At 39.4% G+C, this 27,533-nt stretch overlaps 1 protein-coding gene across 1 annotated transcript in view; it reads right to left on the minus strand.

Moving 5' to 3' along the window:
• The window catches only part of thrab (thyroid hormone receptor alpha b), a 69,260-nt gene extending 44,705 nt beyond the window's left edge, over positions 1-24,555 (minus strand). Inside the window, exon 1 of the mRNA XM_041815122.1 lies at positions 24,363-24,555. Within this exon, the coding sequence (XP_041671056.1) occupies positions 24,363-24,418 (56 nt within the window). The 5' untranslated portion in view covers positions 24,419-24,555. The remainder of the gene's footprint in view (positions 1-24,362) is intronic.
• Between the last annotated feature and the right edge of the window lie 2,978 nt (positions 24,556-27,533).

A 27,533-nucleotide genomic window follows, 5' to 3' on the forward strand; every position in this document is an offset into this window, starting at 1 on the left:
CTCAAGTGGATTATCAGTTACCAAAAACACTTAATATATCAAATGAGATACAAAAAATATACATTAAATTTTATGGAAATTTTGATTGTTTTGGATTTTAGTAGAAAGTGAAATAAACATTTCAGTTCCAAAAAATTAGAATTTTCTGGCTATAATTTGTGTTTTCAGGCTTTAAGGGGTTAACAATCAACAGTATCAAAAAGTAACAAAGCTTTAAAAACATCTACAGATCCTAATTAAGGATCATTAATTAGGGCCTGAGCACTGACCAGTGTGACAGCCCTAATGTATCTGTAGGAATTTTGTTTTTTGCTGTCACAGCAAATGCCTTTTTGGGGGCCTTATCATGCTCCAAAACTCACCAAAATTGGTGGCTTGTTTGGTCCTGGTGAAAAATTTCATATTCCGGTGGTTCAATTAATTTTGCTCAAAAAATGGCCCCACAGGGGCCCCAAACGTCCTTTTGGGGGGCCCTCCACAAACTTTTAGCAATGTGCATGAAAACTGGTACACGTGTTTCAACTCCAGACAAACAAAAAACGAATATACTCTCGTAAAAGATCGTAAAGGAAAAGTGTCCAATTTTGGCCATTTTTTGGTCAAATTATAGTCCTCACATTTGATTGAACTTGTCCGAGGGGACTGATCTGCTTGATTAAATAATGGTTTTGCCTCAAACTAGAAAAGTGTGACATTTCAGCTTGTGCTGTGCAGGAGTTTTCTCCTCGCAGCGTAGCGGTTATTAGCTGCAGTGCTGCTTGTAGCCCTAGTTTTTCTGGATATTGATAACCTTATCAATAGGGATACATGGTAGGTGATTTGAGCTGATATTTTATAATGCCAGTACCATTATCAGTACTAATATATAAATCGAGCTTAAAGCATTGGTTCAAGCGCTGCCATATAATTGAGATCAGCTGATCTCACGCCAGCCCTCATCAGCTGACAGCCAGCTGATTCACTCTATGCACACTATTGGTTAATAGCACTTATTCTGCCATATATAAACTACTCTAGCCTGGCTACGCTTTGCTGCTTACTCTACAAGCCTCTTTTTGCAAGTCCTCCTCCACCCCAGCTCCTCCTTTATTCTGCTCCTGACCTTATCAGTGTCATTCTGTTGTCATTGATGCTTGCTCTGCTCTTCTGCTTCTCTCCCTGCTTCAAGCTGTCCTTGTAGGCACAGGAAAGGCAGAGCATGTTGCTTGACTAATCCAGGGGCATCCTTCTCTGCCAAGTAAAACTGTATATACATTTTGCAATACAATGGTTAAATGTATGACAAGAGTGTTCCTGACTGAAATGTTAAAAATCTGGTATTGTGTGAGATTTATGTCTTTTTGCCAAGTACTGCCTTCTGGAAACAACTCTGATGACAGCAGAGGGACTAAATCGAAGCAGTTAAATTGTGGGCTGTGAAACCAAAACAAGATGGGAGTATTTGTGGCGACAAATGGTTGTGTTTGTCTAAAAAAAAAAAAAAAAAAATGCTTGTTTCTTGAGTGCGCACTCAAAGTTAATCCAAGCTGCAGGAGAAAACGTTTTGTGGGGAGCACAATTAAGCCTCCATAATGACTCTAATTACCATGGTTTACATTGGAAAACACTAACAATAACAGAGCAAAAGTAAAGGCAGCAAGTCCAACATTTTTTTAAGCGAACACAAAGCAACACACACTCTCAAACCGGCTCTTAAAAACACACCTGCATCCACGCTGACACATGTGAAAGGCATGAAGAGCTCAGAAAGAAACTGGCCGCTCTGAGGGGACTTATGAAAGCGCAGGGATGGAGGAGAGAGAGAGTTAAGTGGAGGGAGTAAAGAAAAAGCATCTCTGAAAAGAGAGTCAGTGAGTGCTCTCTGTCAGAGCTCGATGTATTAAGAATCCCCAGAGTCTGGCTCTGTGCTCTCAGACACGTCCCGACAGCCTCCAGCCCTCCGCCCACACCGGGAACCTTTAGCACCCGCTCCAGGAGAGGGAGCAGGACTCCATTAGCAGCATGAAAAAAACAAGGTCTCACTCTGTGAGGATGCAATACACAGGACGATAGGTCACATTAGCTCTGAGAAGAAGTGGGATTGTATTGTGTTCTCTATTATCAGGAGGGAAGATCTTTCCTTTGGTCTTTATGATGCTTTATCTTTTATCTGATTAAATTTTTTTTTTTTTATTTCAGTTTCTGATTCAAAGGTTAGAAAGATAGGAATTGTAAATGTTCAGGCTATTAAACACTTTGAGCCCTACTAAAAGTTTCTGGTTTGGTGCTTTTAAAGGACGGGTACGTAGAATTTTCCCACTGAAATGTCTACATCAATTAGAAATAGACATAAGCTATGTTATGTTTTTTTTACTTTCATAACTTCAAATGTTTCCAACACCCAGAGAAATACTGAATCTTAGTTGTTGGTTGCAGGAAGAGTTTTTCATTTCTTTTCCACTCTGGTCTCTTTTAACCCACTCTGTTTCCTGCTCTGTTAATCACCTGTAATAGGCATCTACTCAATAAAATTCTGAGCCTATCCCACGATCCAATCATCTAGCTGATGTCATTTTTTAAGACTGTTCTCCTCTCCTAAGCAGCCTGTGTGTTGTTTCAGTGCAACTGCTGCAACCCTCCTCCACCCCAGCCACCTCCTTTACATCTCATCGGTGTTCAGGTCCAACTTCTTCATGCCATCCTGCAAAGCTTCCACGTCATCTCCTCGGTGTCTGGGTCAAGCTCCACAGATGTCCATTTGTCATCTTATACTCATACTTATACCCATCTTAGGGTGCTTTCATACTAGGGGCCTGGTCCTGGATCCGAGTGCACTTGAGCCCAAAGTCCGGTTCGTTTTGGTAGTGTGAACGCAAACGAACTGTGCCCAGACACCAGGCAAGGGCCCACTTGGGGAGGTGGTCTCGGGTGCGATTCAAGTGGACTCTGGCACGGTTCGAATGAGATGTGAATGAAACTGTGCCAGGATACAGGACAGAGCGTCGTATCACCTTTATGACCTCATCGTATAAACTAAACTTCTTTCCACAACACAGCAGTTTGTTCACTTTTTTCCTCGATAAAGGGCGGAACTCATCAGAATCCAGTCATTAAACAGTCTAGTGTGACTCATCTTACAGATGAACACAAGTTGGAGTCAGTGAGAGGAGATGAAAAGGCAATAAAAGTCTCCTGTCACCTCAAAAACCGCTGTATCTGTGCAGCGCGAGCCCATTTAATCCTCTGAGCTGTAGTAGATGTGCAGGTGAGCGAAGTTGCTGGCATCTTAAAATGTGATTTTAAATCATCCATGGCTGCAGGATGGACTTTTTTGCCAGGTTAAAAAAAAAAAAAACTTCGATCAGGTCATGACCTGAGTGGCTGCCATGGTAGCTTCTTCTTCTCTCTCCTCCTTGGCAGGGTTGTAAACCAGCTACATGCTTACTGCCACCTGCTGTTTCAAACTGAGTACACACGCAAGTGGGCCCGGGCACAGATCGATGGCGCTAGTGTGAAAGCAAGCCAGTCAGCATGGGGAAGGGGGAGGAGGAGGAATCGCGTCACGGCACGGTTTGAAACAACTGGGCCTAATGTGAAAGCACCCTTAGACTCCATATCCTAACCAGCTATTGGCTTCACTATCCCTTACAGTAGACTTTATTCGCTGATGACATTACACATTTCCAGAATTTTCTGAACTTATAAAATAAAACCTTGGTAAATGTATCATATTAAGCCTCTCCTGAATGAAATGACCAGGAAGGGGAGAGGTCACCTATTACAATGATACCCTACCTGGGGATCTAGGACTGCCCTCATGTCAGATGATGAAACACTCAGTGCATACTTTTTACAAAAGTTTTCTGGTAAGAAAAAAAATTCTGTAGACCTATTTTTTAGGGGTTTTGTTAATCAAACAAATAAAACAGATGCTGATGTTTTTTTTTTACCTTTGTTTACCTTCTCTTACCATCACCTTCTTTTGTATTGGTCTTTGGGGGGCCTCAAGTTTTCTACATAGGGCGAGCTCCAAGGAAAAAAGTAAGAAGCTACTGAAGTATGGGACAAACTCTGATCTGTTGTCAAGGTCAACATGACAAAAAATGTTGGAATGTTGCACCAAAAGAAGTGATTAAAGCAGTGGTTCCCAACCTTTTTTCCATTGAGCCCACGTTCACATATCTAAGAAGAGGTGTTGCCCCAAAGGACCCACAAAAATAAAAAGTGACATATTGCTGCCACCAATTTGAGTGGTTTTTGTCATTTATAAACAAACAAAATAGCCAAAAACACAATTTTTTACCCAAAAGACTTTGGTATGAGCGATTCATTTGTTTTATTATAATCATAGATAGTTTGAATGTCCACAATTTTAACAACCTAGGAGCAGGCAGACCCTCATGCACCCCTGAAATCTCTGGTGCCCCCCCAAGGGGGTCCCACTGGTATTGACAGTTGGCTAAATGTAGAATTTGAAATCTATTGAATGAATAGCTCTTATAGATGAGTTGTCCCATTTTTAAGGGGGTCCAAAACACACAGCACGGCATTGGCACAAGTTTGGTGCACCCATCAGACGTTGTCGACTATCACCTGCACACTGTCCTCACTGGACCAATACCTAAACATGGCAAAAAGACTGGAACAACTGAGACAGTATTTTTGTTGCTGTTTGTCATTGAAACAAGAAATTACTTAAATTCTGAGTATCTAAGATTTACTTTTTTGTTGAATTGACAAAATCTTTCAGTAAATGGTGACACTGGCCCTGAAGTTCAAACTCAACCTGAGGTGCTGGTCTGCTGTCAAGATAGAGTGTGCTGCTTTGCACAAGTCAATAATTATGAATAAAGAGTGGCTGGAAAGCTGAAGTTAAAACAAGTAAATTTTGCATCCTTTTTAATGCTTATGAGGCTTTTTGCACAACCCTTTTCTCTATTTGTTGAGTAGTTTTTCATTTCTGTCTCACTTCGTGGGAGCTAATTCCTTCTCTACACTTCAATGCATCCTCAGTGATCTCTCTAATGTTCACTTTGGGATAGGTCGTCTGAAACATGTGTGCAGAGATGGATTTTTGTCCACATAACTTGTTTTTTATGATTCCTGGGATTAAAAACACATACTTGTGAGGGCAGACATCCCCTAAGTGTGTTTATTATTCTCATATATCAACTCACCTTTCAGTCTTTTATTAGCTTACATGTACAGACACTGCCTGGCAAAAACATTCACCACAGTATGAGCCGTGGGCATGAAACAGATCCTTGTTTCCGCAGTTTATTTGAAAAGATTCCAAGCAGAGTGACTGTTATGTTCTTCAAAACGTCTCATTTTTAGCTTCTGCTCTTAGATGATGGAAACTTTCCTCTTCTCTTCTTAAAAAAGGAAGCATGATTTGTATTCTTCACCAGTAAACAACGTCTGCCCTTCAGAGCATAACTACATAATTGCCTATTAAGTAAGTTTGGGAGTTTCTGTAATCGAGCCTAAATGGCAGCTAAAACTGACCTTCAGGATTCACCCTCCGCACCGTCTTGCTCTCAGTTGTCGTTTGCCCTTTTCAAACAGCCATCAGGGCCATAAATGAGGCTCTTAATAGCTTATCGAGTTAAAGTTTGATTTATCATAATTGTTGTGACTGCAACGTCTAATTGAGAAGATCATTTGTTGTCAAACTAAAGGACATAATGTTCCTGCTGTGATGAGGGAGGAGGAGCGGAGACGAACAGGAGGAGTCAGGAGGCTTACCTATGAGGTGGAAACACCTCCCGCATACATACCATTAAAAGGTTAACAAGTGTGTATTACACAATGTGACTAAAGGGAGGAGGCTCTTTGAACCTGGCCGATGTGTTAAAGTCACTCTGCAGGTAAGTTAAGAGTCAATACACCAGGGGAAAAACAATTAAAGATGGAGCAGCAGCAGAAGAACAAGGTGGGATTTTCACTCTCTGACTCTCAGAGGTGTCGGCCTCTACATCAATCCATACAGCCGCTACAGGCGACAACCATCAAACCTGTGACAGCTCACTCCCCCAGTGTGACGGTGTGTTCAACATAAGCAAACTGAATAAAAACACAATTTCAGGTTTCAGTCAACAGCTACACATTACTGAGACCCTGTATACTAAAAAAAAAGCCCTTCGTTTCTCCTGACATATGGAGCTGTATGTGCTACCGTGGCCCTGAAGGTCAAGTGCAAAAACATTTAACTGAACAAAAACAGCTTTAATGAAATGCAAATTCATGAACAGAAGAACATTTTGTGAAAAATACATAAAAGAAGTGTGTAAGGCAAAAAACATTTCATAAAACATAAAAACCTTTTGTAAAAAAATCAATAGTGCAAAAACATTTCCACAAAGCGCATAAAAAACGTGTGAAACTGAAAAAATATAACCTTGCAAAGCAGAGTAGTTGGCCAGATTCCATGTCTGTCATCAGGCACATCCATTTTGCAAAGCTGCACTTTGAAACAACCCTGCCAGGTCTGAAAACGGAGCGAACCAATCAGCGCCATTGGAAGAGATGAGGCTATAGAAGCAAGGTTCAGCTGTAACTGGAAGCTGAAAGCTTTTTATGATGGAAAAGATGTTTTGGCTCTTCTCCTGACCCGGTTTTGCACGAGTTTGTGACAGTCATTTAGTCGTATTGCAGGCTGGTATATACAACTGCAGCCCTGGTGCAGCGGCTAGCTTCAATTTAGCTTTAGCAAAGCCGAAGTTCTATCAGAACTGGACCCCATTTTATTCATCAAAACGAGAGCAAAGAACTGCGCTGGAAGCTTTTCTTGGTGAAGATGTTTTTTGCACTTCTCCTGACCAGCCTAAAAAAAAAAAAAAAAAAAAAAAAAAAAAAAAAACTTTGACAGCAGTTTTCTGTCGAGTTCAGGTTACAACTGGAGCAGCACATGCCTACTACCTCATTTTGTTTTGTTGCTCTCATTGGCCTGTAATTAATGTGACAGAGTGTTCGGCCAATCATCTTTGAGGAATTTTGGAAAAGTATTGCTCTTCCAAAATGCTTTGTATGGGAGGTTTCCCAGATGAATGTCAAATATATTGATGCTATGGATAAATGACAGTCTAACTGGTGTGTAAGGTAAACAAGATCAAATGAAGAAAAAAAAATGATGACAAAAAACTTTGTAAAACAAAGAGAAAAACATGTTATGAAATGCAAAAAACATGATAAAAACATTTTACATTAAGCAGCGCAGAGAGCATAAAATAAAATAAAAAATATGATAAAAAAACAAACATTTTATTAAAAGAAAAAAAGATTGGAAAACAATTTGTCTTTTCTATTATTATTTTAAATGGACAATTTTTCAAAAAATGTTTGTGCGTTCCAAGATTTTTTTGGCTAGATACTTTTATAATTTAATGAAATTTTGTTTTCTTTTTTTAGAATAACAATATTTACTTTATTGCATATTTTTATTATATGTAGCATTTTTGTGTTTTTTTTGTTTATCTTTTTATTTATCCATACACAATCTACAACAAGCTTGTGTTGCAGAAAATGTATTTTTACTCTACAACATTTTTTGTTTTTCAAAAATGTATTTTGTATTTGACAACATTTTTTTGTGTTTTATTAAACATCTTTGTTATACGCAACATTTTTGTGTTTCTTTAATTTTTTTTATCTTAAGACAGTTTTTTGTTTATTTATTTATTCACTTTTTATGCAGCTAATATTTTTGTGTTGCAAGAAATGTTTTCCCACTTTACAACATTTTCTTTGTTTCTAATGAAATTTTCTATAGAAGCAACATTTTTGTGTCTTATGAATAATTTTGTCTTCAAAGAAAAGTTTTTACACTTGACCTTCAGGGCCACCATAGTTCTCCCCTCAGCTGAGCTCTGCTGTCTGTTTTCAAACACACATTTGGCCCATAATGGCACAACACCAGGAGAATTGGCATAGCAATGACACACAGCGATGAAATGATAACACAAATTGTAGCTCTTGGAATAAGCTCCAGCTCTAACCCTCCATTAAGATCTCATCAATCCCAAAATAGCAGCAATGAAAATATTAGCGCCCTTGCAGCTAAAAAAAGAGCTTAGCGCTCTTGGCGGAACCTCAGAAGTGCTTTTCACTCCTCCAACAGCTCTGAGAGGAAAAGAGGTAGGGACAGAAACAGTGTCAAGTGGCTCAAAGACAAAAAAGAAAAACACAATAGGAGGAAAAAAAAAGACAGTAGAATCAGATAAGGGCATGGCAATATCTTGATATAATTTCAAATAAGATAGTGTTGTTTCTACTGATATAGTCCATGCTAATACTGATTATAGAAAATAAATGAAGAGTAAAAAGATTGTTTAGTGTAGGAACCTCTAATAGTAATATGCTTATTGACTGCAAGATAATCTATTCACAATGTACAGTCTTATTTGGAAGTATTTTATTTCTTTACTCCTATTTAGGAGCATTTTATTAGTAGTAAACATGAAAACATGCAAAATTATGTTGGTAAAATTTAGAAAAGAGTAAGGAGCTTACTTTACCAAGTATTGCTAACACATCTGTGCAATTCCTCTTTTGTTTTTGGTAAATATGACTGATGAGCATAAAATTTTTGCACTTTTTGATACCACTGATCATTAAAATAAGGGAGATTTTAGCATTTCTAAACATTTTTGAGTACAGAAAAATCTCAAAAGCAAAAAAAAAAACCCACAATGCTGCCATTTCGTTTGCATAATTTAGTTGTTTTTGTTCCTTTTATGATTATCAAAGACAAAAAATCCTATACGATTTTCACTAGAATCATATAAAAGTTGAAATTCAAGAAAAATATAAAAAATATCAGGATACAGCCACTGTGTTTACAGCCACTCAGGTCCTCATCGCCCAGCCCTTGTTCAGATAAGGCTCAGTGTGAGAGTTTAGATCCCCTGCAGGGGGCGATGTCTCAAACAACCCTTTACATCTTGTCTGACATGACAGTTTGAAGCTCTTTTCAAACAAACATCAGCATAAACAAACAAAGGGAAAAGTGGAACTGCAGAAAGAAAGCAGGCAGCCTGACAGATTTTAAATTGTGCCACACTTCAGGGATGAAAACTTTGTGCCTGATTGAATATTTTTTGATGGAATGTGAGTTTTTGCAGGTTGGGGCATGACGCCGTGTGCTGCACTGGCATACCACAGAGCGCTTTTCAATTTCCAGCTCTTAAACTCTGATGGGATTGCAACACATCTCGAAATATGCAAAGTCCCTCACACAGTGCCTCTCAGCAACCTGAGCCAACCCCACACAAGCACACACATACTGTACTCTCTCTACAGCGAACATCGCATACAGCCTGTGTTAAAGTTGACATCTAAGAGCAAGCGTCTGATTCCTATGACCTGAAAGCTGCGTTGTACATGAACACATGTGGCACAACTAAGTGCACACAGAGAGCAGAGCAAACAGAGAGCAGAGCGACAAGTGGAGCCAAAAAGATGACATGAAAGCGACTTACAGTGCTGACCTGATGACGCAGCGGGACTGTAAAATATGCATGGCGGAGGAGTACTTGGAGTCGAAGCTGCAGATGTAGCTGACAGGCTGCTACACGGCCCTCATGCATGGACTCTGCCGCTGTCTATCTGTGTTTCTCACTCTCGCACACGCTGATGTCTCTACCAGAGCTGCTATCTTTAGCCTGCTGACCCACTCAGATACATTCTGCCTCTCCCTCCCTCGTCTTTCACTCTGTAGGACGTTTCTTGCTCTGCTGGTAGTACCACCCAGTCGTCCCTGATTGGAGGACGGCCAGCTCCTCCACCTGTGACTTTGACAGCCGCTCTGGAATGCGTCTAACAGGTAATTGTCGGGCTGTCAAGTATCTGAACGCTCCCATGAAACGTGACTATTAGAAGTCAGTAAAGGTTTCAATAAAGTTAAAGAAGCATGCATCACTGAAAAAGATCTTAGAGAACATTGCAGCACAGAAATCAACACCAACCACAGAGAACTACATGTTCCTGTGCATAATTACCTTTAAGTCAGCACAATCAAAGGATAATGCTGTCATCACTGCGCATGTTTTGTTGTTGTCAACAAATCCTGTAAAAGGGTCCTAAGCAACAATTTGTAAAACTATCTCTGAATACCTCTTCTGTTCGACCTCATCTGTGGTCCTAAACTTATTTAATCCTGCAGGAGACCTTTATTTAAACAGCTTCATTTCACATAAACAAACTCCAGCATTTCCTACAAAATCAAGGGACTGTTAATTTTAGCAACCATAACAACAACAGAAGCAAGCAAGAGTATTTCAGCTGCAAATTCATTCAATTTATGCAGCTTGACTGGACTTCTGTCTTTAACAAAGCACACAGGCATCAGAGGTGCATCTATTAACTGACTGAAGCATGTCCACATTTCATCCAGCAAGTTACAACTGGACTTGCTGAACAGTTACCAAGTTTTGGACAATCCATGAAGCGCCTTCTGTTAGCAAAACAGCAGACTACTCACTTAATCACAGCCAGTTCATTTAATCATTTTACAGTCATGATGAATAACCTTGCAAAGTCATTGCATCAGCCAGATTCCATGTCTGTCATCAGGCGGATCCATCTTGCAAAGCTTCATGCTGATTGGCTCGTTCCAGATCAAAAAATGACCTGCCCAATCAGCATCATTTAAGAAGAAAGAGGCAACAGTTACAGGCCTGGTTCAAATGATGTGACTGCAGGCCTGCAGACTACAGATAAGGGTTGCACAATTTTGGCACGACATCTGTGTCTGCAGATATTAGCTTAAAAGTTAAATATTGGTATAGTTGCCTTGAAAAGATCAGCCGATATTCACAGCTGATATATTGGCCGTAAATATTGTCAGTGAAAATTATATATCAGCATTAAAAATTGACGAATGTACAAATGTAGCATCAGGTATTGTGGTTGCCTTGGGTAACACGCACTTATAGACCATGTAAAGTGAAATCCAAAGTTTTTGTCTCGACACACTAGAGATATGTTGGAATATGGTTGCTGTAAACATGTGAAAACACTGAAATCTACATGTGACTGAATTCTGGATTTAGACCATAAGAAGGTTTTTCAGCTGACTCAGACAACCAGTGTGAACCCACCATAATCGTATGATTTCTGTGATCACAGCATGGTAGCTATTTAGAATCATATACACAGCAAAATCATCAGTGTTCATTCAACTCTCAGTGTTAAAAACAACTTTTTTATCTCAGTTTAAAAACCTCTCACTGGTTTTGGGTGTAAGTCACACTTTGAGAAGTGTTAATTGTAGTGTTAGTTTTGTTGTTTTTCACAAATCAAAGTGTGCTTCAACACCATGTTGTGTTGTTTACTTTAAAGTTAAAGGGTGAATTGGAGGTATTTATAATTCCAGTTATTTACCCAGTGCAAAGCACTTTTCATACTTCATAGAGATTGCCACCTTGCATTAAACAACTGTGGCACAGTTAGATGTGTTATGGCTAAATACATACATCTATAACAAATCTAAACATGGTGTCTAAGGGTATAAAGCGAAAACTGAATTAAACCTGCAGCTGGAGTTCAGAAAGCCACTTTAATGCAAACATCCTGCATCTTTGTGTCAAGTTAAAGATGTGTTTTTCAGTGCGTAACTGATGTAATAAAGAAATAATAATAATAATATGATATCATCACTGCTGTGTTTGTGTCCTCTATATTAAATTTAAAATGACAATGTGAGAAATTGTAAGCCTCATACATTAAGTAGCTGAGCTTTTTGTCGATAAACAGTTAACTTTTCCATTTGAATATTTGGTTCTCACACCCAAAGTGCTGCTGACTGATCACTTACAGCAGCAGAAGGTTGGCTTTGGATTAAGTCAAGATAAACACCACAGTACGTGTGTTCATAGAAATACAGATAAACGTCATCCAGCGCATCAGTGAGGCTCATTGATGTGCTTTTAATAGTTAGGAACAACAATGGAGCTCTAGCACAGAGGATAAACAAGATACAGCAGGCTTTGACACGATTACACAAATAAAACTTTTAGTAGATGCATCCATTCAGTTGTTTGTCTCATGGGATGCATTCACAATAACAACTCTACGAGGTTGCTGGCTATATCCTGTACATAAAATCTGACCTAAATTCAAAAGTGATCCAAAATGAAATGTAAAACTTCCATCTCGTATTGTGTAACAGCCCTGATATTCTGGTCTGATGTACTTTCGTTGTACCTATAGGTGCCAACTGTTGCTCTTTCATTTCTTCCTCATTGCTGATGTAATTAGAGAAATGGAATCTCACTTACGGTAATGACACATCAGTCAAGAACTCATGTCATCCACTGTAACAGGGACGTGTTTATGACTTTTAAATGTCATTCTCACAATGTGAACACCGATTATAAAACTACAATCTCCTCCTTTGTGTTAGGGTGGTGGCAATAGAGGATAGCATACTGCTGTCTTATATACAGCACTGATTTTGATACCTAGAACTGCTGGATTACTGAAAGAGCACCCCTATGCAGAAGTCTAACAGTGTAGAAGAAAAGAAGATATACTTGGCTTGCTGGTTGGGCTAGCCTTTCGGCTACATGCCCCATGTACAGAGGCTGTAGTCCCCAAAGCAGGTGGCCCGGCTTGAACTCTAATTCTCGACCCATTTTTCATGTCATTCCTAACCCAGACATCAAGAGGGATCTTAAAGTAGAGCTGCTGCTCCTTCATCTTGAAGGAACCAGTTGAGGTGGTTCAGGCATCTGATTAGGATACCTCTTAGGCGCCTCCCTTTGGAGGTCTTCCAGGTGTGTCCAACTGGGAGGAGACCCCAGGATAGACTGAGGACTTGGTGGAGGGATTATATATGGAAACACCTTGGAATCCCCCAGGAAGAGCTGGAAAATGTTGCTGGGGAAAGGGATGTCTTGGCTGACTTGCTTGGCTTGCTGCCACTACGACCCAGGCCCAGACAAGCAGAAGAAGAAGATGGATGGATAAATAAAGCTTGTGAAGTGCTGGTTTCATTAAAAAGACTCCTAAATTTAAGACAACAGGTGACCAGTGAAGGTGGGAAGTGCAACTTGCGGTCTGTGGGTCAGTACTTCACAACTATCACTGTAGGCTGGCAAGAGTGCAAACTCCTCATGGTACCAAAAGAACCGCAGAGAAACAGGACATGGTAGATATGCTGAATGCAATGGAAACTGTTACACAGAAAGACAGTTTAAACTCTTCTTTCCCCTTTGGGACAACCCTTCAGCAGCCTTCCATGCTGGGCTGTTTCACATTAGTTAAATCCCTACGTGTCCAATGATTTGAATAGGTAATACCACCTACTGAATGGGGCTTACTCTGTCCCATTTAGTAGGTGGCAGTATGCATGTAGTTGATTTGCAAATCTGCCAAGGCAAAGAAAGAACAGGCAATCATGGCAAGCACCACAGCTGACATCTGTTCATGCACCATGTAGACAATGGAGTCCATTCTGCATGCTCCTATGCATGATTTTACTATTTTTATGACCCTCTTGCTACCTCTGCATCTACTTTGCATGTTATAGGAAACGGGCCTATGCTGCTTTCTACTCACAGCAGGTGCCCAGTTATCCAACACAAATGCATTCACAACTCTGATGTCCATGTATGTTCTCATTCACCCAGGTCATGGTTATCCAACTGAAGAGGCCTGTTGGAGGAGAGGCGAAATGTCTTCAAGAACCTCAGTCAAGTCCAGTTGTCTTCTTGAAAAAGATTTGGATATTCACAACGCCTGCATATCGCACCCAAGTCTGCATGAAACATACCTGAGACGACATCCACAAGCAGATGTTGGCATAGTGCCATCGTGTGCTTTGGGGTCTAGCGTACTTGGATTCAGGCTGGAGGCCCTAATGTAAAACCACCCTTATATTCCTGACTTTAAAGCAGTTTTATTATCTTAACTTTAAACACAAATGGGACAAATCTTTGATTCTTGAATTACAGCTTGTTTGACATACACTGAACTCTCTGCAAAGTTCTAGCTAGCACTATTTGCCTTTACATATTTGATTCATCATGCTAGCAGATTGGCGCTCTGACATGCAATTTCACCATCACTAGGACCCACATCTTAGGCCGTTTTAGAGGTGTTTGATGCTGTTATCTTTGTCTGAATTACTCATGTGGTTGCTAAAGTTCTACTTACCTATTTTAAAAAGATAGACAGATAATAGAAAGATAATGACCAGCCTTCCTGGATAACCACAGGTGAGTGAAAAAAAATCCAGCCAAAGATGGAGGCCTGAAAAGCACCTGCTTTGAAGCTCCTGCTCCTCAAACAGACAGAACAATACAAAGACAGTGAGAATAGTGCACATTATTATATCCATAACTGTGTCTGAATGGGGCCCCCTGTCCTATGTTTAGAGGGCCACAGTAGCCTATTGTTAAGCATGCATGCTACAGGCCCACAGCTGGGTCCGTCCCGTCCTGTACATCCAGAGCTAATGGATACTTTGTTCCCTTATGTGTCCCGCCACTGTCTAAATTACAGGCTGGGCGAGAGGGGATATAGCATGCCACTGAGTGAAAGCAAGACAACTCCCTCTGTCCAAATACACAAGTGTACAGCAACCCACACACAGCCAATAATAAACATGGAGCTAAATCCTCAAATATATACAGCTCAATACATCCTGTACTATGGGATACTAAATAAAGACTTTACAGACGCTGGGGCCACATTTAGCCTGCGTTTAGCTGCATTTATTTCACAAGCAGAGTGGGAATTTGGAGCACTCTCGAGATGATAATCAAACCATATGAATGCTGTTGGCTGAATATTTCATTAGAACAAATCTCTGTGACTGTAATGAATCATTTAGAATTTGCACAAGAGATTTGGGCTGTGTCAGAGAAAATGTTTAAACCTTGGTAAAATGAAAGTAAAAATTAAAGAGCATTGTTTCCTGTTTCCATATCAAGGCAAAAAATAGAAGACCTGGCATCCAATAATAATCACTTCTTTTTTTTATTATCAGAAAAAAAACTCCTGCACATTGTCCCTATTGCACTTAACACTGCCAGAAATGTTGGTTGAAGCTTTGATGCTATAAATAAAAATATAAAATATCCAAATATCACATTCAAGTTGAGCTATTTTGCCTTTATAAGGTTTGTTGACTCTGCTCAGCTGTGAAGATTAATCAAATGTCTGCGGCAGGTGGATCTAAATCTATCGCAGCTTATTTGCATAAGTTCTAGGTGTTTGCATTCGCACATGCTGTAATCCTATGGTAAACATAACCAGTCAAACCACTAGTTCATCACCAGATCATGTTGCACTCATGAACTATCAGATAATTCCCCTGTGTCATCTTCATGAATAATCCCTCCTGGTAGTTTTTTTTTTTTTATAAACTTAAATCCACAAAGAATAGAAAAAAAATCATGAATTTATAACTTATAATACAGGGAAGCTCACTATCTCTTTTTTTTTTCTAAATTCCAGGGGTGTTTTGGCTGCTGTGCAAAATTGCATAACTGCATAATTGGCTTCTTGCCTTGTTAGAGGCGTGACTTTTGTCTGAATCAACTTTTTATGCAGGCTGATACAGACCACACTCCATTCTAATGCGATGCATTTCTTTTGTTGCAACTTAAAATTTTTTAAAATAACATCTATTTATTCAGTATTTATTTATGTATTTATTTCCAATTAAAATCTGTCTCTCTTTGCACTCCAATCCTTCATGGCCTTTAATTTCTTCGCTGTAGTTGTACAGCTTGGGTAATATATTTCAATGCTGTTAATACCAGTGTCTGAGAACTATATTTAAAACTGCTGTTGAGAGTGTTTATTTGTATATAGACATACATGCACCGTATCTTTTCTTTCTAAATATATTTATATTTTCAGTTTTGTTTTTTAGTTTGACTTCTGCTCTTTTCTTTTTGTAAAGCTGCTACTCTAAGTGTCTTGAATTGAAATAAATAGCAAAGCAAAAGAAAAGTGCTGAAGATGGTGCAGCAAGATCTATCTATCTAACTATCAGACAGAGGAGAAGTTCACTGAGCTCTGGCAAAAACATCCCATCTTTTCTGATTTGTCACTGAGGGAGTACCATGACAGTCTGACAGACAGATGTTGGAAAAAAAAACAAAACAGACATATTTCAGCAATAGGGTTGAACGATTTGACAAAATATTCTAATTGCGTTTTTTTTTCCCCCAATTTTGCGATTGTGATTTAATATGTGATTATTCTTGGGTTAATCTCATGTATTTTTTGGCAAATTCAAGCAATAAATAATTCCACAAATAAGCCAATGTGCATTGAAAACAATGCAATATTTCAGAAGCATTTAATCCACAGTAGCATGAATCTGAATATGGGGGTGCAACAAGCTTTAAGCTATAAAGGAGACAGCTGGGGTGGGGGAGGGGAAGCTGGCTACCAGCTGATCGCAGCTGGGGTATGACTTTCGTGAAGTAACGCCAGGCTTCATCATTTTTATTTAGAATGAGCTGACTATTTTAGCTCATATTGCAAATGTGATGTCATTTGCTTTGTTTAAGGGCATTATCATTTTTGTGTCACTCATTTTGATTAAGAAAAACATACATAAAACACAAAAAGGAGGAATTTTGTAAACTATTGTTTAAAAAAATGACACTTGAATGCTTGCTGAATGTGCAAAAAATCTCTGCAAAAACCTGATTTATTAAACTGGTATTTTGACACATTTCAAGTTTAAGAAATTTGCAACTTCTGTGATTTATAAATTGCAGCAGGCTATATTGTGATTTAATCTAATTTGCGATTAATTTCCCAGCCCCATTCAGCAATTAAGTGAGTACTTGCTTTTAGCATTAGAACCCATCTATGTATTATTTATAAAAATGTTTTAATAAACATGGGGCAAAGGTGGCCTGGCGGTTTGAGGTGTCCCGTGTACGCGGTTGACCCAGGTTCGAGTCCGGCCTGTGGAACTTCCCTGTATGTCTCTCCCCAGCTCTCTCGTCCCTGTTTCCCATTCTGTCCACTGTCCTCCTCTGTCAATAAAGGCATAAAAAGTCCAAAAATAAAAATAAAAAACAAATTTGATAGACAAACCTATATAGCTTAGTTCAGCCAGAGAAAGAAGACACAAGCTGGACTTGATCCCAGGCCACCAGGGGGTGCAACCCAACCACTCGGCCATCTTCACCCAAGACACTGGCATTTCAAACTTTAAACTTTCCATGTACAAAGTGTGCACTACAAAATACAACTTCAGAGAATTACACCAGATGGAATAAACTCCTCTGATCATACTTGTGAATCGTTAAATGTCTTATCGTTGTGTTTTTCCATAATCGTTGGATCAGATGACAAAGATCTTTCTGGCATCTGTGTCTTTAATTTGACTAATGAGTGCTTCACATATTCTCTAAATTTATAGAAAAAAAAAAAAAATCAGGCAGACTGGTCCTGAAACAACCCTAACCCTTAATCAGAGGGATGCAAAAGTTGAATCACCATCCAATCACCCGATGACCGTCCTCCCAACTGGTGATCTGTTAAAGCTGCAAGATTTCTGTTCTCTCTCTGCTCTGCCCTGCACCAGCCCTGCACTCCTGCCTTCAACCCCTACAGCACACCAGCATCCATTTAGAGGCTTCAGCGGGGGGATTTAAGATATCATCCCATAACTCCTCAATTTCTACAAGTAGAATAAATCTGCAAGGAGAAATGAGATCTTAGCCTAGATGCCAAACACAAACTATGTTCTGTTGCCGCAATAAATATGTTTAAATATAACTTGTCAGACTGAAAAATACAACACAGTATAGGAAATTAAGTTTGTTTGTATACTGCATTTGTTCTGGGTGTGCTTCAATGTTTCATCTGCACTATTTCAGTCGGGATGATACCTCCATGTTGGCTGTCGTCTGTCTGTCAAATCATGGCACAAAGTTATGGCTCTGTGATTGCCTAATCTGACACAGTGACCACTGTAACAGACAGAGATTGTGTAATCTGACCTCAGCATTTGTGTGTGTTCACTCTCCACTCCAGGCCTCCCCTGCAGAAGTCCCATCTCAGCCACCCCAGTCAAACAGTCCTATCCTGGCGCTGTTAATATAATTTTATCTTTTCCTTTTACATGAAGACTGGCTCTTTTCTGCTGTTACAGCTGTGAGCTGGAGAGTTTTGCAGAGAAACACTCTCTTGGAACAATAATTGTGTGAGGAAATTGACAGTGTTTCAGCCAATTGCTCTTGTTAGCAGAGATGACTGACTCACTGACTGACACAACTACACACAGCACACAAAATCCAGGCTTTAAATTGCTCCTTATTTCTCATTTCAGAAGAAATTTTTGCTTGTTTTTGACTTTGAATGCTTTTGAGCTGGAAATGTTGAGGTCAAGAGATGAAAATGTGCACAAAGACTGTGCATTTGTCTTTTTTGGGAGAGGTTAATCTCCACATACTCTCCTGTAGGAGCTTGCAACATACATAATGCAGTCTAAAGTCTGTCTTTAATGGGTGCATAAGAAGGCTGATGATTGCATGACACTGTAGGTATTCATGATATGGTTCCACCCTATACACACTGTTCTGCAATGTATAGACACGCCTATTTACTTCATAAGGAACATACTGTATCACAACCAAATATATACACCTTGATCACCTGACAGCAAAACCTGTATACGTAAAGAAACTTCCAGTCTATTGAGGCTGATACTTGTTTGAAAGCTTAATGTCAAGTTTTAATCCCTGACAGACAAAGAAGCAGTGACATTTCAAGTCGTGGCAATTAACACGACTCCAACCCAGGCATGACAGGACATCCTCATTCCCAGGGGAAGGAAAAGCTGAATCGTGTTTACTTTTGAGACACAGAGCAGACATACTGCACAGCACTGCATGAAAAATCAACACAGTGACACACTGGGACACACAGAGGGAGAAAAAAACATGGACGTCTAATGTCACAGGAGGTCGAGAGAACAAAGTGCTCATACATTTTACATACGTGCGCGGCTTGGAAGAGGATCAAATTGTCTCCAAGTGTGTCAAGATGCAAATGTTTTCTTTTTATAGCAGACAGCCCGCGTCCTGTTTTGCCTCTCTTAGTGTGTGAATGTATGCTGGGTAGGTTTGATGTTTCTCCCTCTGGATGCACAGACTTGGGTGTGTTCTCTAACACTGAGAAACAGCAGCTATTATCGCCCATCTCAGGCTATTTACACCTCAGAGAAGCAGCTCATAGATGGAAAAAGAAATTCTGATGAGAACTGACACCCCAATCTAACAAGAACAAATTGAACTTCAAGGAGGCGAAACAAAAGCTTCATCTGTTCACCTTAGCAAAAAAGTCCTTCTATACCATGCTCTTGGTGGACAGTTGATTCTGAATGGTTGCAAGAAGTCATCTGAAAAAGGGGATTAGAGGAGATTGGGATTGGTACACCTTGGGGCCAAATAGTAACCTTCGATGATGAAAAATTAAGCCAATACATGCAAAAACTGCAGTTCCTCAAGTGTCCACTTGAGGGCTGCTGCAGAAAGTCCAGAAGTCACATACACACTCATGTTAAAATGTAGATTTCCAAGTAGATCCATATTTTTGTATTTACCAATGCTCTTGTGTGCACTACTTTTATTGTCCTCTATTTCTATTGTGTTATTGTCACCTATGGCCTGCTTTGTTTATACTACTTTTTGCTGCTGTAAATTGGAATATCCCCTTGTGGGACTAATAAAGGAATATCTTATCTTATGTCTCTTATTGTTTTGCATTGTTCCTGGTCCTAACACGTTAATATTTTCCTTTTAAATTAAACTCAGTGAACTAACCATAAAACATTGATTATGTTTGCTTTATATTTTAATTAATTGATTAATTACCTGTTATTCATTTTTTGCATCAAGTATCTCTTTTTCATTTAAACATGTTCTCTCTTTCATTATTCACTCGCAAGTTTCTGTTTTTTTTTTTTTTTTTCCCAGGGTCCTAAACTTAGGAGTTAAAAAGTTCTTGTTTCAAAAATGTCTCACTCACTCATGTGAGTCAGTGGGAAAGGTGAATATTTCAAAATAAAAGCATCCATGTTCAAATAAAGCCTACATTGCCATCCATTGCATTTACATTATAATAATAGGCCTATTTGACTTTTAAAATTACATTGATAGTAAATCTATCGATGAATTAATGGACAATATGAATCTAACAAGACAATAAACTGATAAAAAAAATTTTAAAAAGCCTGATATTCATGTATACAATATGATTAAAATGTGTCATTATTCATGATTGTACTGTCTGATGGAAAGATTTTTTTATGATTGAATGTATGAACAAACAAACAAACAAAGATTTTCTAATAATAAAGAGGATTAATTTGCCAGTGCATTCACATTTTACATTATTTAAAATATACTATGAAAAGGAAATATGCACATTGTTATACTGTTTACTATAGAAAGTGGCTTTTCTTTTGACATGGAGGCTTTTAATATGCAGTGCTCATCTTTCCAATTGGGTCACATGATTTCCTGTTCTTCTCATGTTTCTTTAAAATAATAATTAAAAAAAAGAAAAACAGAATAAAAAGACTTTCTTTAGATATTTGAGTCTCATTTCAACTGGAATATGGAATCACCTGAAATTGCATTGGCCATATAAGGTACACAGTTCTTTTAGCTGTGTGAAACATGATGGTGTCCTATTATAAAGTCCTATAAAAGATGATTCCTGTTTACTAGAATGGTTACAAACATGTCCACTGCTTTAGAGCCTTGTGTTATACAACCCTTAGATGTCATCTATGACACAAGAAAGAGTTTATCATATAAAATTGGACTAAAAAAGATGTATTGACCGATATTTCCTCTTTTCCCCATGGCATGAGCAAGATACAGCCTTACGAAGCACCAATAACACAGAATAAATGGACAAATTGGAAGCCAAAACCATTACGGAATCACTTATCTTGTTATTTCATCTTTACAGCACCAACAGGACCAAACCCAGACAAAGACTTCAACAACAATTTACTGACTCCTTGTACAACTTTGCCTGGAGGTGCTCGGATAAGTGCTGTGGATAAAAACAGGCTTCTCTAGAGCAACAACAACAAAGATTCCTGGATACACAGCGAGGCACACACACCACAGTGGCACGAGCCTTTGCCATGGCTACTGCAACCCAGTGCAAGCACTCTTACATCAGCTGCAATCGCATGTTCAGAGACGTGATGCAAGCTGCAAATACATATCAATGTTTGAACTAAATAAGCGTGGCAAACGAGAATTCATGCATTTTAATGAGCTATAAAGCAAGTGTATGAGGGCATTATAAAACACATCATAGAGAATGGCACAAAGACGTCTGGTTAAGCTGCTTAGTGCTGTCAAGAAAGTTGATCCGTACAATCTAAATAACAGCATGACTGTGTTCTTTTATTCCCTCACATTTATGAACAAAAAGGACCTGAAATGTGGTGAGTGCACGTCAGGTACAGGTGTTGTTTTCTCCCTCTGCATGCTGGTAACTATAGCATCACTTCAAAAAGCCGGCCCTGTTCAAAACATGCTGACAACATACAGAAAAGGAGGGGTGGAGATTTCATAAAAGCCACTGTCACACCAAACACACTACTGATATCTTCTCTGTGTTGGAGTCTGAAGCCTTGGGAGCTTAACTCTTTGTGCTTTTAATTATCTGTGAGGTGCAAAGCGCTGCATGTGGTACATGTGCTGCGACACAAGCAGAGGCACACTCTAAATTCCTTTCAACCGAAACGGAAAGGCCGGTGTGCGGGCTCCTCCATCCATGACTACACCAACTGTCCCCGTCCCCTGGCAGCGGAGCTGTTAATCTCCTGACAGGTGTCCATGTTAGCTGAGGAATCCATCCCAGCTCCGACGGATTGACTTTCTTAACATGAGCTTGTAATACGGCACATGGAGACGCAGCAGAGGGCGATCTGATGAGGCATTCTGGGCAGCCAGATAATCCGTCCACATGGTCATAATAACAAACTCAAATTGTTTCTATTACCTTTGTTTAGCTTTAATTGTGGACTTTTGAAGACAATAAAGTTTAGGAGTCAGAGTCAAAGACATTGCATGAATGGTATGTGTCCCATACTGCCTTCACGTACTCCTTGTATCGTCTTACCTCTCAGTCTGAAAGAGGTAAACACAGCTGTAAACACAGATTTGTGCTTTGTTTTTAACTAAATAAACAAGGTGTTTTGTGGGCTGGCATACAGTCAGGTAGCAGTGGCATGTCAATCCACCCTTTCCAAATATTTTAAACAGGGTTTTCAAACAATTGAAGTTTTAATCATGATTAATCTCATAACTTCTGCAGTTAATCTCCCTGCTTGTTGAGTTTTGAAATTTCACAATTTTGCATTGAAAACTGCTTTTGATTCATCTTGAACTAAGAGATACTGACTTCCTAGACACATAGCTGTTTCATTCTGAAAAAATATGCTAATCCCACTCATTCTGCCATATATAAACTGCTAAAGCCTGGCTATGCCTTGCTGCTCCCTCTACAAGCTGAATTTTTGCAACCCTCCTCCACCCCAGCTCCTCCTTTGCTGCACTCTGGCAATGATATCATTCTATTCACCACAGACCACTGCTGACATCTGAGAGTTTGCCTACTACCTCTCTTCTGCCTCAGATCAAGGACTTCCTTGTGACCACTGATGCAGGAAAAATATGTTCTGGGAGTTTTGCATGATGCCTGCTTTGCCTGCTAAATACAAAAAAAAAAAAAAAAAAGGGAAAATGTATAACTACTAACAAAGAGAGATGGTCCCAACTGATTGACAGTTTTCTAAAGTGGTGAGTAACCACATTAAGCATGATACTAATCTGCAAAGAGGAACAAAGGCTGACAGAGCGAGCTGCTAACTTTAGCCACACTCTATTCGCACCCGCTGACCTTGTCATAAATTTGACTGTCCTCTGAGCATTTTCTCCTCTTTAGACTTAAGGGTTACAGAATTTAAATGCTAGGAAACAGCATCCTTGAAACATCCTCATTATAGATCTCAATTGATGATGATTGTAGCATTAATGCTGACAGCCCTCATTATAACAGTTTGTCAGAGGAGGGATAGTTGTCTTACAATGACATGCTAACTCTTAGCATTGGGCTGAAGTGTCCTGAGTCATACTCACTGATCAGAGGGTCAACCATCTGACTACATGGCCAAACAATGGACGGATATCTTTGTATACATTGTGGAGAAACCCAGCTTCTTGGCTGAATAAAACTCAAGACATACGTTAGTACTGGAGCCAGAGGAGGAGGAATATTTGCAGAATTTGTCAAGATTAAAACAGTCAACTTCATCTGAATTCATACTGTTATTTCACAAGAAAAAATGTTTGTTTTAGAGCAGTGTCTCTCACTGTTTTTACTTCCTTAACAGCTTAAATGCACTGTGGATAAGGTTAAACAAAATGAAAACATGATCTGGGTAAACAGAAACCTCACTGATGATCGTAAATCTATCATCTAAAGACACACACCTGACACATATACAAACTTTTAAGCACACTATGGTTTGAAAGACTGCAAACATATGTATGATGCGTGCAGCAGGTTCACTGAGTTTGTGTGAAAATGCATACATGGAATAAGGTTAAACAGCAAGTGTGGTGTATCTCTTATCCAGCAGGAGTCTCCTGATTCACAACTGAAAGTTTTTCCAGTGAAAAAGATTTATTCATAATTCATTTTTTGACTCTAGAGAGGATATTATCCTGTAATTTGTTCATTACTTCAGATGAAAGCTGAATCAAACTGAAACTGACTGATAACTTCCTTTCCCTCTTGGCCTCTACCACACACAGGGCCCCCTCCGTCTAGAAACAGCACCACGAGAGGCTCCATTCCACCAATATTATGTTTTCATTAATGAGAAGGGCCTTTAAACAGAGCTGTGTTTGTTTGTGTTCGGGCCCGTCTGACTGCCTCTGCTTCTCAAGATTTAAAGGAGCACAGGGGTGGAGCGTCGGGGTCAGATGTAGCCATAGGCCTGGTACTCTGAAAACAATTCAGACCAAAGAAAAAAAAAATGGGCTGCTACCATGTTTAGCTTGTCTGGAAAACATGGTCCTGGGATGTAAAAACAGCCGGGACCATGAGAAAGATTCAGACGATAAAACCAAGGGCACAGAAACAAAGATTCCCTTTAGGATGTCCTCAGAAAACCTGTTCCATACATAACAGCATTACACGATAACAGACAGCAATTCCTGCTTCATTTCAGGGATATGTTTACGCAGGACAGTAAAGCAGGACAGGACTGAAAGAGAGAAAGTCCTAAAGGCAAAGCGGCGGTGTCATTTACACCTCTAACAAGGCTCTCCAGGTCATTTGAATAAGAAAGAGTGGAGAACAGAACTCACCGTTTCTCTTCTCCCTCTGATGGGTTAGGGTCCTGCTCCTTGGGAACGTGTTCCATTCACCTTAATTCCATCCAGCAGCCAATCATGAGAGACTGAGGCAAGCCCCACCCTCGGATGCACACTTGTCATTCGCCGGTCGGGAGGGGTCAGTCAGTGAAACATGACAGGGTCCCGTCCCTGGGGTGTTTGTGGGAGGGGGGGCGGGTCTTCAGATGGCGCAGAGCAGCTTTGAGGTTGGTGCGGTGTATCTGAGTGTGAAACTGTAAAATCTGGATGATGTCGGAGGTCCAGTTGAGGTAAAAGTGCGGGCCCTAGGGCCAGAGCTGCAGGTGGGAGTCAGTCTCAGGGATCAGAGGGGGGAGTAGGATGCAATCTGGAAGACAGAGCACAACGAAACTGTCAGATAAAACCATCCAGGGAGCTGACCGCTATGTATAATTACCACAAAATAAACGGCAAACTAGCTTTCAGATGCTCAGTAGTCTCAATAGTTGAAAAGTGAATTTCAAAGGACTCTGTTTTTGAAGTGCTGATAAACCAAGGCATTGCCATGCAAACTAAGACAGACATTTGCTTAACCATTGTACAACTTAAAAAAACAGCATGGTAAAAGTGAGAGTAAATTGCAGCCTTAACTTTCTATATTATGTGACATATGGATTGTTGCTTTAATATTCATGTTAATATTCAACCAGACCACCTAATTATTCCTTGTGCCTCACTTTGTTTAGTAAATCAGGGAGGGTACGCTTGCTGATTGTCCCACGCTGGCTACTTTTGCCCACAGGCTGGCTTGTATGGTGTGGTTTCGTATGGTATGGTACGGTAAGGTATGGTATGGTACGGTACGGTACGGTATGGTATGGTTTTGTATGGTATGGTATGGTTTTGTATAGCATTGTATGGTATGGTATGGTATGGTACGGTTTAGTATGGTATGGTATGGTTTCGTACGGTATGGTATGGTATGGTTTTGTATGGTATGGTACGGTATGGTATGGTACGGTATGGTATGGTATTGTACAGTATGGTATGGTATGGTTTTGTATGGTATGGTATGGTATGGTGTAGTATGGTACAGTATGGTATGGTTTTGTATGGTATGGTATGGTACAGTATGGTATGGTTTTGTATGGTATGGTATGGTACAGTATGGTACGGTATGGTATGGTTTTGTATGGTATGGTATGGTGTGGTATGGTATGGTACGGTATGGTATGGTATGGTATGGTATGGTCCAGTACGGTATGGTATGGTACGGTACAGTATTGTATGGTATGTTATGGTTTCGTACTGTATGGTACGGTATGGCATGGTATGGTATGGTATAGTATGGTTTTGTATGGTATGGTATGGTTTTGTATGGTACAACATAATACCGTATCTTATCATTCCGAATCATATCATGTTGTACTGTTATGTATTGTATCATACCACACCATACCTTATTATATCAAACCCTACTGTATCTTGATATATCGTACTGTACAGTGTCATATCACATCATATCTCATATCAAATCATGTATCATATTATACCATATCATACAATTTTGTCTTGTAATGGTTGCATCATATCTTATCGTATGGTATCACATTGTATGTTACCCAAACAGCCTGTTAATCACTTCATTAGTTAGCTACTTTTTCCTGAAGTCGACAAGAAATTTTTCGACTAACAGGTTTCAGCTCAATCTTCTTGTACATTTTAGCTGCATTACAACAGTGTATCAACCAAATCAAAGTTATTTTAGAAAGGAAAATGTCTCTGATCATAGCATACTGTATCAATATCTTATCCTACTACTGTATCATATCATATATCGTATCGTGGCTACTTTTTCCTTCTGCAGACAAATAATTAGTTTGACTACCCTGTTTCAAGTAGCTTTTCTTGTACATTTCGGCTTTACTTCAAGAGTACATCAACTTAATTAAAGGTATTTTAGTGAAAAGAAAATGTCTCTGTAATTTAAGTAAAAATGAATCCTTAATTTTATTATCTATGTACAGTAGTGTTTGGTTGTTATGTAAGTATTTTGACCTAAGTTTAAACTCAAAATGTTTTAATTTCAGATGTATCATATCGTACCTTATAAACATCAGGACTTTGGCTAGAATTTTTTAATTATTTGCACTTCTGATCAAAATAATTATTGGCAATGAAAAAGGGGAACTGGTCATATATTTCTAGGGATTTTCATTCAACTATTGGACACCATGACAGATAAATTCTTGGAATCTTGAGACTAAAAATTTCAGATAAGATCACTCTCTTTAAAGAAAACCCCAACCTGACCGATACCACCACCTATAAAAAATAACTTGATTGAAGCTGATCAACAACCAAGCATTTGGGAACTTAACTCAATTAAAGACTAACTGCTGCTTATTTAGCCTATTAGCTCTTCACGGTACTCTCTGTCTTGACCCTGCCATCCACTGGACATTATTAATTTATTTGAACATGTGACATGCAGGGACATGGAGGTTGAGCAAAGTAAGAGAAAGAGAGAAGAAATAAAGCCATCTTGAACTTGAATTCTTTCAAGTCAGGCGCCGAGTTAAGACTAAACGGTACTGTGGCCTGGAGGTCAGACGAGAAACTATGTCACCTTTGACTGTTGCTGCTGCAGCTGGATTGTTCTAAGAAAAGTGTTTACCAAAAGTCACCCTGTACATGGGGGTTAAGTAGCTTTTAGATGAGCAGCAGATCTCTGTGAATTTGTGTGTGTGTGCAGAGGGTCCTGATCCATTAGGCCCTGCCTGCTTCCTCTGTTGTCCAAGGAAGGCTTTATTCTTTCCTCGGCTAATCCTGGGCTCAATGCTCCTCTAATCCGGAACAGTGGGATGCAGGGCATGAGAAATGTCCTTAGACACGACTGATATTATTGTTGCTCTTACTGCTAATAGAGAGATTATATTCAAAACAACCTTTCTCTGCAAGCAAAGGGGGATTTCATCACCTACACGCGTTATTTTGGAGTCTTATTACAGCAGAGGATTAACTCCACAAAACCTTCTCTGTGATGCTGATGGCATCCAAATAAATAATGTGAAATTAAATGAACTGTAACACATAGAAATTACTCAAAAAAGCCAGTATTGATGATTTTAAATCAGCTCTTTTGTCCTTCTGTTGAAACATTCGCTCAATTCATGAAATTGTGGT

This window comes from Cheilinus undulatus, linkage group 20 (genome assembly GCF_018320785.1).
Source record: "Cheilinus undulatus linkage group 20, ASM1832078v1, whole genome shotgun sequence".
NCBI lineage: Eukaryota > Metazoa > Chordata > Actinopteri > Labriformes > Labridae > Cheilinus > Cheilinus undulatus.